The following is an 11,328-nucleotide window of genomic DNA, read 5'->3' on the forward strand; positions in this document are numbered from 1 at the left end:
TAAGGAGGGGTGCACAGGCCCAGGTCGGCAACGAAGCAGGTCAAAGCCCCCGTGCTGATCAGTAGTGGGATCGCGCCTATGAGTAGACGCTGTAGTGCAGCCTGAGCAAAATAGTGCGACTCAGTCTTTTATACACATATATAGTAAACCTCATTTAAAAATGGCTTTCTTTCAATTTACATTATAAAGGCGATTTATTATTTTCCAAAATAATTACTAACTGTCATACACCGCCCCCTTCTGGCAAAACGTGGCCACTTGAGAGTTTTGCCATTTTGGTGAGTACTGATTTCATGAGTTGATGTGTTGATCCAAAAGTGAGAACATCCAGATTGTTGGTCCACCATGCAGTACCACCAATCGCCACTGGGGCGCGGTCGTTAAAACAGGGAACACATCTTTGAGTGCAGCAACTGTATACAATCAATGAGTTAAACAGGCACAGGCTTTCATATCAGTACTGTTCGGCTAAAACCACAAGATGTCGTTATTGTCCGTGCGACGTCATGCACTTTTATGTCAAAAGCATTAGGAGTGCAGCCTGACTTCGCCGGGCATGGTGGCGCATGTCTGTAATCCACGTTTCTGGGAGGCTGAGACTGGTGGAGCGTTTGAGCTCAGGACTTCTGAGCTGCAGTGGGCTATGTCGAACAGGTGTCCGTGCTAAGTTCGGTATCGACATGGTGTTCCTGAGGGAGCTCGGGACCACCAGGTCGCCTAAAGAGGGGTGCACCGGCCCAGGTCGGAAACGGAGCAGGTCAAAGCCCCCGTGCCGATCAGTAGTGGGATCGCGCCTGTGAGTAGACGCTGTAGTGCAGCCTGAGCAAAATAGTGCGACTCAGTCTTTTATACACATATATATAGTACATCTCATTTAAAAATGGCTTTCTTTCAATTTACATTATAAAGGCAATTTATTATTTTCCAAAATAATTACTAACTGTCATACACCTTTTTAAACAACATTTATCATAAATAGTGGGGCGCGCCTCCTTAGGTTCAAAGCAATACCCCAAAGCATGAGTTAAAAAGCATAATTTGTAACTCAAATATTTTATAATTGCACATTCACAAAGTAGATGCCAGTGGCGCCCTTACTATCACCTTTCACCAGGAGAAAGTGTAGGACGAAAAAAATATATTTTAGTGAAGCAATAAAATGACCGTTAGATTTATTGACAACACAGTACTGAGTATTTGAGGTCTGTGCTATTTTAGAATAGATTGGTGATGTTTAAAAAGACTGAGTCAGGCCATTTTGCTCAGGCTGCACTACAGCGTCTACTCACAGGCGCGATCCCGCTACTGATCGGTACGGGGGCTTTGACCTGCTCCGTTGCCGACCTGGGCCGGTGCACCCCTCTTTAGACGACCTGGTGGTCCCGAGCTCCCCCGGGAGCACCATATCGACACCGAACTTAGCGTGGACACCTGCTCGACATAGCTCACTGCAGCTCAGAAGTCCTGAGCTCAAACACTCCACCAGTCTCAGCCTCCCAGAAACGTGGATTACAGGCATGCGCCACCATGCCCGGCGAAGTCTAGCTGCACTCCTAGTGCTTTTGACATAAAAATGCGCGACGTTTCCATGGACAATGGCGACATCTTGTGGGTTTAGTCGAGCAGTACTGATATGAAAGCGTGTGCCTGTTTAACTCATTGTGTACAGTTGCTGCACTCAAAGATGTGTTCCCAGTTTTGACGACAGCGCCCCAGTGGCGATTGGTGGTACTGCATGGTGGACCAACAATCTGGATGTTCTCACTTTTGGATCAACACATCAACTCATGAAATCAGTACTCACCAAAATGACAAAACTCTCAAGTGGCCACATTTTGCCAGAAGGGGGCGGTGTATGACATTTAGTATAATTATTTTTGCTAAAGAATAAATCGCCTTTTTAAGGTTAATTGAAAGAAAGCAATGGTGAAATTGATTCAGTGGTAACTTTGTATAAACTGATGCATAATATGAGTATAAAAGACTGAGTCGCACTGTTTTGCTCAGGCTGCACTACAGCGTCTACTCACAGGTGCGATCCCACTACTGAACAGCACGGGGGTTTTGACCTGCTCCGTTACCGACCTGGGCCGGTGCACCCCTCCTTAGGCGACCTGGTGGTCCTGAGCTCCCCCAGGAGCACCATGTCGATACCGAACTTAGTGCGGACACATACTCGACATAGCACACTGTAGCTCAGTAGTCCTGAGCTCAAACGCTCCATCAGTCTCAGCCTCCCAGAAGCGTGGATTACAGGCATGCGCCACCATGCCCGGCGAAATCTGACTGCACTCCTAATGCTTTTGACATAAGAATGTGCGACGTTTCCACGGACAATGGCGACATCTTGTGGGTTTAGTCGAGCAGTACTGATATGAAAGCGTGTGCCTGTTTAACTCATTGATTGTGCACAGTTGCTGCACTCAAAGAGGTGTTCCCTGTTTTGACGACAGTGCCCCCAGTGGCAATTGGTAGTATTACATATAATTATTTTTTGCTAAAGAATAAATCGCCTTTTTAAGGTTAATTGAAAGAAAGCAATGGTGAAATTGATTGAGTGGTAACTTTGTATAGACTGATGCATAATATGAGTATAAAAGACTGAGTCGCACTATTTCGCTCAGGCTGCACTACAGCATCTACTCACAGGCACGATCCCACTACTGATCAGTACGGGGGATTTGACCTGCTCCGTTGCCGACCTGGGCCGGTGCACCCCTCTTTAGACAACCTGGTGGTCCCAAGCTCCCCCGGGAGCACCATATCGATACCGAACTTAGTGCGGACACCCACTCGACATAGTTGGTTGCAGCTCAGAATTCCTGAACTCAAACGCTCCGCCAGCCTCAGCCTCCCAGAAGCATGGATTACAGGCATGCGCCACCATGCCCGGCGAAATCTGTCTGCACTCCTAATGGTTTTGACATAAAAGTGAGTGACGTCGCCATGGACAATGGCGACATCTTGTGGTTTTAGTCGAACAGTACTGATATGAAAGCCTGTGCCTGTTTAACTCATTGATTGTGCACAGCTGCTGCACTCAAATGGCCAAGATTTGTATGATAATTAGCCATTATTTTTGCAGAATAAACCACCTTTATAAGGTTAATTGAAAGAAAGCAATTTTTAAATTGTTTGAGCGGAATCTCGTACAGGCTGATGCATTAAATATGAGTATAAAAGACTGAGTCGTGTTATTTTGGTCAGGCTGCACTACAGCGACTACTCACAGGCGCGATCCCACTACTGAACAGTACGGGGATTTTGACCTGCTCCGTTGCCGACCTGGGCCGGTGCACCCCTCCTTAGGCGACCTGGTGGCCCTGAGCTCCCCCAGGAGCACCATATCGATACCGAACTTAGTGCGGACACCCATTCGACATAGTCAGCTGCAGCTCAGAACTCCTGAGCTCAAACGCTCCGCCAGTCTCAGCCTCCCAGAAGCTTGGATTACAGGTACGAGCCACCGCACCCGACGAAATGCTCCACTACCACTAGTGCTTTTGTCTTTATCCGTGATGTCACGATGTGGTTTGGCGACACCTAGCGGACAATTATGTGGAAATGACTCGTTATTGCCAGGTAAAATAAAAATGGATTTGTGCAGTAACGATGAGACAATATTACCGAGATTAAAGTACATTTTAATGACCACGTCTGTTTATACACTATAAATATCCATTTTACATACAACGACTACAATTTATCTCTAGCCATTAAGGCACATATAAGTGAACATCAATTGTCAATTATTACATAAAATGAGAAATTGAGAATCATAGTTTGGATTGGCTGCAATTGACTCTTCTCACTCCTTCTGAAGTGAAAGGATACTAAAAATGAATGAATGTTTGGATTGAAATAATGGCACTTTTATGGGATTAAAAGGCTAATTATCATCTATTACTTCCTAAATACCTACTGAGATTTCACACTTTCATCAAACTTTACACACCACATCACAGTTTGAACAAGAGAAGTAACAAGATGTCAATTTAAATATCATAATTACGGAACTTCTGCAGCAAGGAGGATGGTGAGTCAGCAGCCCAACGGAAACGGTGTCGGCAGTAATCGCCTAGTTAGCAAAAGGAAAAAGTTTATTTATTGGCATTTTGAAAGCTTTGGAAAGAGATCTGTTACTGAAAAAAGTTTGAGATATTGATTGGAATTTCGAGATGAATTACTTGAAGATAAAGCTTCTTGTGAGTGGATTGTTGACGCTTCAGGCTGGCTATGAACATCCTCAAAATTCACAGTGATTTCTCTTTCTGCTTTTACAGCCTCCAGCATGGGTTCCTTCTTATTTCTCACAGCCCAGTGCATTGACTGCAAACATGTTTCAAGTTAGATCATAGTAGCAATTTCCCTCGCTAAAATACCAAATGAAGACACGACACACCGTTTTTACAGAGTCCTTTAAGGCTTGCCAGTCTTGGAATGGTATCAAAACTCCACTTCTTTTCCAAAGATCATAATTCTTTCTTTTAGTGTCATTGCATAAAACCTCTTTGGCTTCCTGTAGTTTTTGAAACTCAGACACTGCAAAAAAAAAAAAAAACGTAATAACATAAAGCTAAATCGTATAACATAGACAAATAGAACCCACTAAAATACAATATAATATTTTGGTAAAACCGAGCTGAAGCAGTTCATTCGTTTATTATCGTTTATTTATTCACTGACAACGATAGACGTCCAATCCATTTGAACGGGGGGAGTTCATAGGATGAAGAGACTCACATAATTGGACGTCTATTGTTGTCAATGGCACTAAAAGAGTTAAGTAGAGAGTACCTGCTCTGGGGTTGTCTCGGTCCTTGTCTGGGTGGCATGCCAAGGCTCTGATCTTGTATTCGTTCACAATTTGTTCTGTCTGCAAAGACAAAAATACCCAAGTTAGGACCATGTGAATGTGTGTAATGATATTGCCAAGTATTATGTTTGCATCGCAGTAAATACATTATTATAATGCCGTCAAAATCCATTTGTCGGTGTAATTTTTATAGCTTCAATTGTCAATAAAAAAGTAGGAAAGACATCTGTGGGTTTGGAAAGAGAAGTCAAAAAGCTCCCAAAACAGCTGACACCAAATTCCTTTAACTCTTAATGCGCATTATGCATTAATCCAGTTTTTATGGTTTCTTCGTTTGGTTTTGAGTCAATAACTCACGTTTAATTACACGCCGAGCATCATAGATCAGCAACTTACCGACGATAACTCATCACACCCTAATAAACCGTAATAATCTTCTAAATCCTCGGGTTTGCAGTTCAAAACGGCTTCCATTAAACCGTGTAAATGGAGATTGTTCGAAAGTAGCGATTTGAAAATAACAAGCAATCCAAGGGAACGATGTTTTTTTCCTAAATTACTAAGGAATAGAGGGGCGGGTTCAAATACGACGTTTTTTTTCAATGGAAACAGACGTCAATGTATTGCTACTAACACTTTACAGTATATAGATACCATATAACAATGCTAGATGACTAAGGGCGGAGTCGGCGGCGTAAATAAGTTCATTCACTGCATATTTGGAGTTTACGAAAAAAAACGCCGTTTGAAAAAGGTTAATATTGGGTAGATTGTAGCTTTTTCAAAGTACATGCTGCATTTACTATATTATTATATCTATCGAACGGCCCCGACGCTAAATGGCCGACAAGTAACAATGCATGTCTCCCATTGGCTTACAGTGCGTATCAAATATCTAGTGTAAACCGTATAATATCTATAAATACAGTAGCTTTCCTTCGGAGTGACCCTCTTCGTACTGTCGGATGGAAGTTCATTTTTGCGTACTGCCACCTATTGGACAGGAGTGGACAAATGGATCATTTCGGCAGGAAATTGGTAAAGTACGGTATATATAAATACATAAATCGAAAACCCTTTACATATAAATAAATACCTTGCAAATGACGTCCGATGCATTTGAGTGACTCATCCTACTCTACGGCACATGACGACTCTTAAAGAGACACAAGTCCAATGACATAAACAAGAAAAAAACCGATTATAAATATATAATAGACAAGTGTGATCGTTGATTTAAAAAGGGGGAGAAGTAATAATTTGGGCACAGAACAGGCGTTTATTATAGAAATACTTTTTTTTATTAACCGTACTTGAACGCGGCATTTTTTTTTCATGACAACGACGTAAAGAGGGGGAGGTCGTATCTGTCCGTCTGCACGTCACGTGACCTATGCAAATGCGCCAGCTGTCTGGAGGGGGAGGGTTCTGCTCACTTCGCTCGGCGGCTCTGCGGGCTGAAGATGGCGGACGGAGAGAACAGTCTCGGAACGGCCTTCTCGGGCGCCTCTGCTACGGACGAGCCCGCCGCTAAAAAGCCCAAGATTCCCCCGGGGACCAACTACGCAATCCAAACCACCGACCCCGTTAAAACGCCGTGCGTGTCCGGAGTCGCGGAGAGTTTGGAGGCGGCGGGCAATCGCGCCCAGCCAGCGGAGAGGGAAGCAAAACCGGCGATGGCGGCGGTCGAACAGGCCCCAGGAGCGCAAGGCGGAGACAACAATGGCCACGGACTGCTCCTCTCCGAGCCTTTTAAGACCGCCGTGACACCAGACGACAGCGCCGCCGCGCTCGGGGCTTTCGAGGCTAGTGTCGGTAAGGTAGAATGCGCACGTATCTCACGCGATCAGGAGCCTCTTCCCCCGGCATCTTCGTTTTTTAATTATAAGAATGGAGCGAGAGCCAATACGTTGAAGTAAAAGCGGGACTGTTTTACGGAATATTTGATCTAACTAACAAACGACTGCATCGGGCAAGAGAAATATTAAGCGTCCTTCAAAGAGATTTCTTGAACGGACTTGTTCCCACACTCAACTTTTGGAGTGACTAGCCTAACTTTTTAGTTCCCCTACATACGTTAGCTTTGGCGGGTTGTGCTTTTAAAATCTTTAAAAAATGGCAATGACACCTACCACTGCAGTTGTAGTAGTAGTAGTAGTAGTAAATGTTCCAATGTTTGTACTCAGGTCTCACTGGGTGTGTCGATTACCCTTCCAATGGTTTGGCCGTCACACCGGAGCATGTCACTGAAGAGGATGACCGATCGTCCCATGCCAGTTCCAGCGACTGGACACCTCAGCCACATATTGGTAAGTAATAAAAAGTGCATTGATGAATCCAGTCAGTTCTTAGGTTGGCCAATAACACACTCTGAAATCAGCAGAGAAAGAAAAATCTTAACATCCAACCCAAGAAGGCCCGCCTGGACCATTTATTGATGTTTTTTTAATTGTGGATATTTTGAGGATTTTTTTCTCTCCCAAAAATTAAATTCTCCCCAATTTGACCCTGAAAAATGGCTCATCTTTTGTAATGACGTATGTGACAATGTTTCCTTCCTTGGCCAGGTTCCTACAGTTTCATCCAGCAACACATCAGAGAGACTGACCCAAGGATCATTTTAAGGGAGCTGCTGCCCGAGACCGTCCTGCCGCCAGATTTAGACGACATGACGCTATGGCAGATCATCATCAATATCTCTGAACCCCCTAAAAGAAAGAAACGCAAGGATATTAACACCTTGGAAGATGTTGTCAGGCTACTCCACGAAAGTAAAAGGATTCTTGTACTAACCGGCGCTGGGGTAGGTGCGATCGGCACGCCCAAATACTTATTTATTGTCCGTGTTTTTTTACAATTTTTCCTTTCTCAGGTGTCTGTCTCGTGTGGGATACCAGATTTCCGCTCCAGAGATGGAATTTACGCTCGTCTGGCCGTTGATTTTCCCGATCTTCCAGACCCGCAAGCTATGTTTGACATTGAATACTTCCAAAGAGATCCGAGGCCATTTTTCAAGTTTGCTAAGGTTTGCTCGATGTATGTTTATTCTTGAGAAGTCCGCGGAGATGTGACGTGGCCGTCGGTTGTGCTCAGCCCGTCGTCTTTGCCGCAGGAAATCTATCCGGGTCAGTTTCAGCCTTCGCCCTGTCATAAGTTCATATCGATGATGGACAAGCAGGGCAAGCTGCTGCGCAACTACACGCAAAATATTGACACGTTGGAACAAGTTGCCGGCGTCCAGCGAATCATCCAGTGCCACGGTAAGAAGGAGAGTTGTTGATATTGTTGATCGCAAATACAGCTCTTCAAAATGTCTAAAAAAAAAATTACTCTTCCAGGGTCATTTGCGACTGCTTCCTGTCTTATCTGTAAATACAAAGTGGATTGTGAAGCTATCAGGGAAGACATTTTTAATCAGGTATGTATTCATGTTTGTTCAACTCTGCTTAAACAATCTTTTGTTCCCCTTAGTTTGATTTAAATTTGTATAGTATAAATCTTCAATTTCTAATATCGCAAAACCCCGAAAGTTTACCTAGGTCTACAATGTCTTCTGTGTCTGTGCTTGCTACTGCAACCAAGGGAATTTCCCCAAATACGGGATGAAATAAAGTTCTAATCTAATCTAATGTCATTTTCCCCCTAATATTCATTGTACTTTCTGCTTGCAGCGCGTCCCCCATTGTCCTCAGTGTCCAGATATTCCTTTGGCAATAATGAAACCGGACATCATCTTCTTTGGAGAGAATCTTCCGGAAATGTTCCACAGAGCCATGAAGCAGGACAAGGACGAAGTGGATCTTTTGATTGTCATCGGGTCTTCCCTTAAAGTCAGACCGGTCGCCCTCATCCCGAGTATGCTCTTGCACAGACTAGTCATTTTGTTCTCGTGCACGTTGCACAGCGGCTAACGTGTTTCTTGCCGTCCCACCCAGATTCCATTCCCCACGAAGTGCCTCAGGTCTTGATCAATCGGGAGCAGCTGCCTCACCTCAACTTTGACGTGGAGCTGCTGGGCGACTGCGACGTCATCGTCAATGAGCTTTGTCATCGACTGGGCGGGGACTTTGAGCAGCTCTGCTACAACACCGTAAAACTCACCGAGATTACGGAGAAACCCCCCCGGTTACCGGAGCAGCCATCACCATCGCCACCGCCACGTGAGGCCTCGTCCCCCGACTGCGACGGACCGCCAGAAGATCCCAAGCAACACGACACAGACTCTGATCTAAAGCCTTCGCCGCCAAGTCCGAATGTCACGGAAACGGAGCGTCACGACGCGCTTCGAGAGCGTTGTCCTAGCGAAGAGTCGCCAGTTAAAGACGCCACCAAAGAAGACACCCCGGAACCTAGGAGTCAATCTTCCCACCATGAATTTCGACGACGCTGTTGGATGAATCGGATCAACCAAAGTCCGATTAGCAAGCGCCTTGACAGTAAGTGTTAAGCAGATATCAATTTAGACTCTAAATTCAATGATAACAAACTTGGAGTCTATCAATTTTTACGTCAGTTGTGCAAACATTGGACATCACATTTTGAGTTGTGTGGGCAACAGGATTAACCCTTTGTTTACAGGTTAATGTTTGAAGAAAAACGTTACAAAATACTAGTGCATACAATTTTTAAAAAATCAAGTGTAAATTAATTAAAAAAAACAAAACTGAAATACACTGGTTATCGCCCTTAATAACACTGATTTAAATCTCATGGTATTTAACCCTGCCTGCCATTTATAATGATGTCCAATCCTTTTAAACCAAGGCTCCGCCCAGTCCATACTCGCCGCCACCGACAGCCAATGAGTTAAATCATTCATTCATTTTCTGTACCTTTTTTATCCTCGCAGTGGGCGTTAAAGTGATTTTGCTTGTCACCCGCAGCCGGCCAGTACCTCTTCCAAGCGCCGCATCACTACATCTTCCACGGAGCCGAGGTTTACTCCGACTCGGAGGACGAGACGTCGAGCTCGTGCGAGAGCGACAGCGAGGAGTCGGAATGCAGCGCCGACGAGGGAGAGGAGCGCAGCGAGCCTGAGGAAGGCGAGGGAGACGCCATGCAAGACACTTTAGCCAACGACAGTTTGCAGACAGACGGCGAGGATGACGAACAAATTCAGAGTAACACGCTCCTTTAAAAGGCAACAAACTCGACTTTTTGTATATGTATTTATAGCTATACATATAAACTGTATATGTTTCATATATTTTTGACTCATTAGACTATTATTTTTCATAAATTGGAAATTTGTGACAATTTATGTGAATACGGAACACGTTTTTGTGCCCACTTTAGTCACACATTTTACAAATTGTACACACTGCTTCCTTTGAAATCCCTTTTTGTATTCACGTTAGGAATTGCATCCATTCATCTACTGCAACTTCCGACCAGACGGTAGCTTAAGCTTTAAGGCGCCATTTATCAGGCGACGTGAGACATGAACGCTGGTTCAATGTGATGTTTTGATACTGTTTTCTGTCACCATAGCATGAACTTTTCAGTCAAATGCCTGCCTGCTATGACGTAGCCTCTAACGGCTTGCTTGAACATTTTTGGCTTGCCTAAGAAAAAAAAACGTTCAATTTTAGTCGTTCACATGCAGCAGTTAACATTCAACTTTAAGTTTGAACCAAAGAACATTTCATCAATGTGATCTGGTTTTGTGATCACACCTGTATATTCCTCATGTCACTTGAGTCCTGTAGAGAGATTATTCAAAGGTTCCTTCAAATGTGGCAGCTACTTTTTATGATCAAGCTTCTTATTTTTATACTCAGCTTGGAGACATACTCTGCAAAGAGTAGATGATGTTTTTTTCTGTACAAAGTTGGTCTTTGTTTTATTATGAAGCCTTATGTTCAATCAACATTGAAAAAAATGCAGTGTTCATGAAACTCATTGTTGTTTTTGTATCTTAACAAATTGGCTGCCATTGACGACGCGAGATATCCGAACAATTACTTGGCCCTCAAACCGATTGGACGTCTAGCGCTGTCGATGGCACTGAAAGATGAGCATTCAAAGCCAGTTCTCCCGGTTTAGATAAATTGGGTGTCATTGTCAATGGCATGCAACAAGTTACATCATATTAGCATGTGAGGGGTGTGGCCAGTCATTTTAATTTTATAACTCAGTTTTTAATTAACAAATAAAACACAAAGATGTATGAACGAGCTGTTAGGCTGTTTAAAAACGGAATTAGTTTTTCTCTAAAATTTCGAGGATTAAAATGTCAACTTTTAAATAAGTATGAACGAAAAATAATTGCAATTTTACACAAACAGAATTTTATTGTCAGAATCCATATAGAAAACAATAGCCGTAATAGCAAATTATTTTTGGAATGTACACGCACAATGTTGCAACATAAAAAACGTTTTAAGATGAAAGAAACAGGATTGGTTAGATTACTAGTAGTATACTGTGGTTCACAAGCCAAACCACTTGTGGGTGGTACCGCGCCTCCTCATCTTTGGTCTTCGCGTAAATGACGTTGCGTAGAAGAAGAC

At 43.7% G+C, this 11,328-nt stretch overlaps 2 protein-coding genes across 5 annotated transcripts; one reads left to right on the forward strand and one right to left on the reverse strand.

Moving 5' to 3' along the window:
- Positions 1-3,623: 3,623 nt before the first annotated feature.
- On the reverse strand, positions 3,624-8,134 carry dnajc12 (DnaJ (Hsp40) homolog, subfamily C, member 12). 3 transcript variants are annotated; one of them, XM_077613507.1, is made up of 6 exons: positions 6,949-8,134; positions 5,913-5,972; positions 4,798-4,876; positions 4,403-4,542; positions 4,188-4,329; positions 3,624-4,078 (listed from the first exon to the last, which is right to left on the reverse strand). In XM_077613507.1, the coding sequence occupies exons 2-6, from the start codon at positions 5,946-5,948 to the stop codon at positions 3,996-3,998; spliced, it is 480 nt and encodes a 159-aa protein (XP_077469633.1). In that variant the 5' UTR covers positions 5,949-5,972; positions 6,949-8,134; the 3' UTR covers positions 3,624-3,995. The 3 variants fall into 3 exon arrangements, with proteins under 3 accessions (XP_077469633.1, XP_077469634.1, XP_077469632.1); XM_077613508.1 differs by having other exon boundaries at positions 5,913-5,995; positions 6,947-8,134; XM_077613506.1 differs by lacking the exons at positions 5,913-5,972; positions 6,949-8,134 and adding an exon at positions 5,213-5,773.
- On the forward strand, positions 5,748-10,717 carry sirt1 (sirtuin 1). Of its 2 annotated transcripts, none has more exons than XM_077613505.1 (9): positions 5,748-5,854; positions 7,003-7,125; positions 7,384-7,619; positions 7,689-7,841; positions 7,929-8,076; positions 8,155-8,234; positions 8,488-8,671; positions 8,752-9,252; positions 9,700-10,717. In XM_077613505.1, the coding sequence occupies exons 1-9, from the start codon at positions 5,782-5,784 to the stop codon at positions 9,951-9,953; spliced, it is 1,752 nt and encodes a 583-aa protein (XP_077469631.1). In that variant the 5' UTR covers positions 5,748-5,781; the 3' UTR covers positions 9,954-10,717. The 2 variants fall into 2 exon arrangements, with proteins under 2 accessions (XP_077469631.1, XP_077469630.1); XM_077613504.1 differs by lacking the exon at positions 5,748-5,854 and adding an exon at positions 6,192-6,631.
- The last annotated feature ends 611 nt before the right edge of the window (positions 10,718-11,328 follow it).

Source organism: Stigmatopora argus, chromosome 11, assembly GCF_051989625.1.
Source record: "Stigmatopora argus isolate UIUO_Sarg chromosome 11, RoL_Sarg_1.0, whole genome shotgun sequence".
NCBI lineage: Eukaryota > Metazoa > Chordata > Actinopteri > Syngnathiformes > Syngnathidae > Stigmatopora > Stigmatopora argus.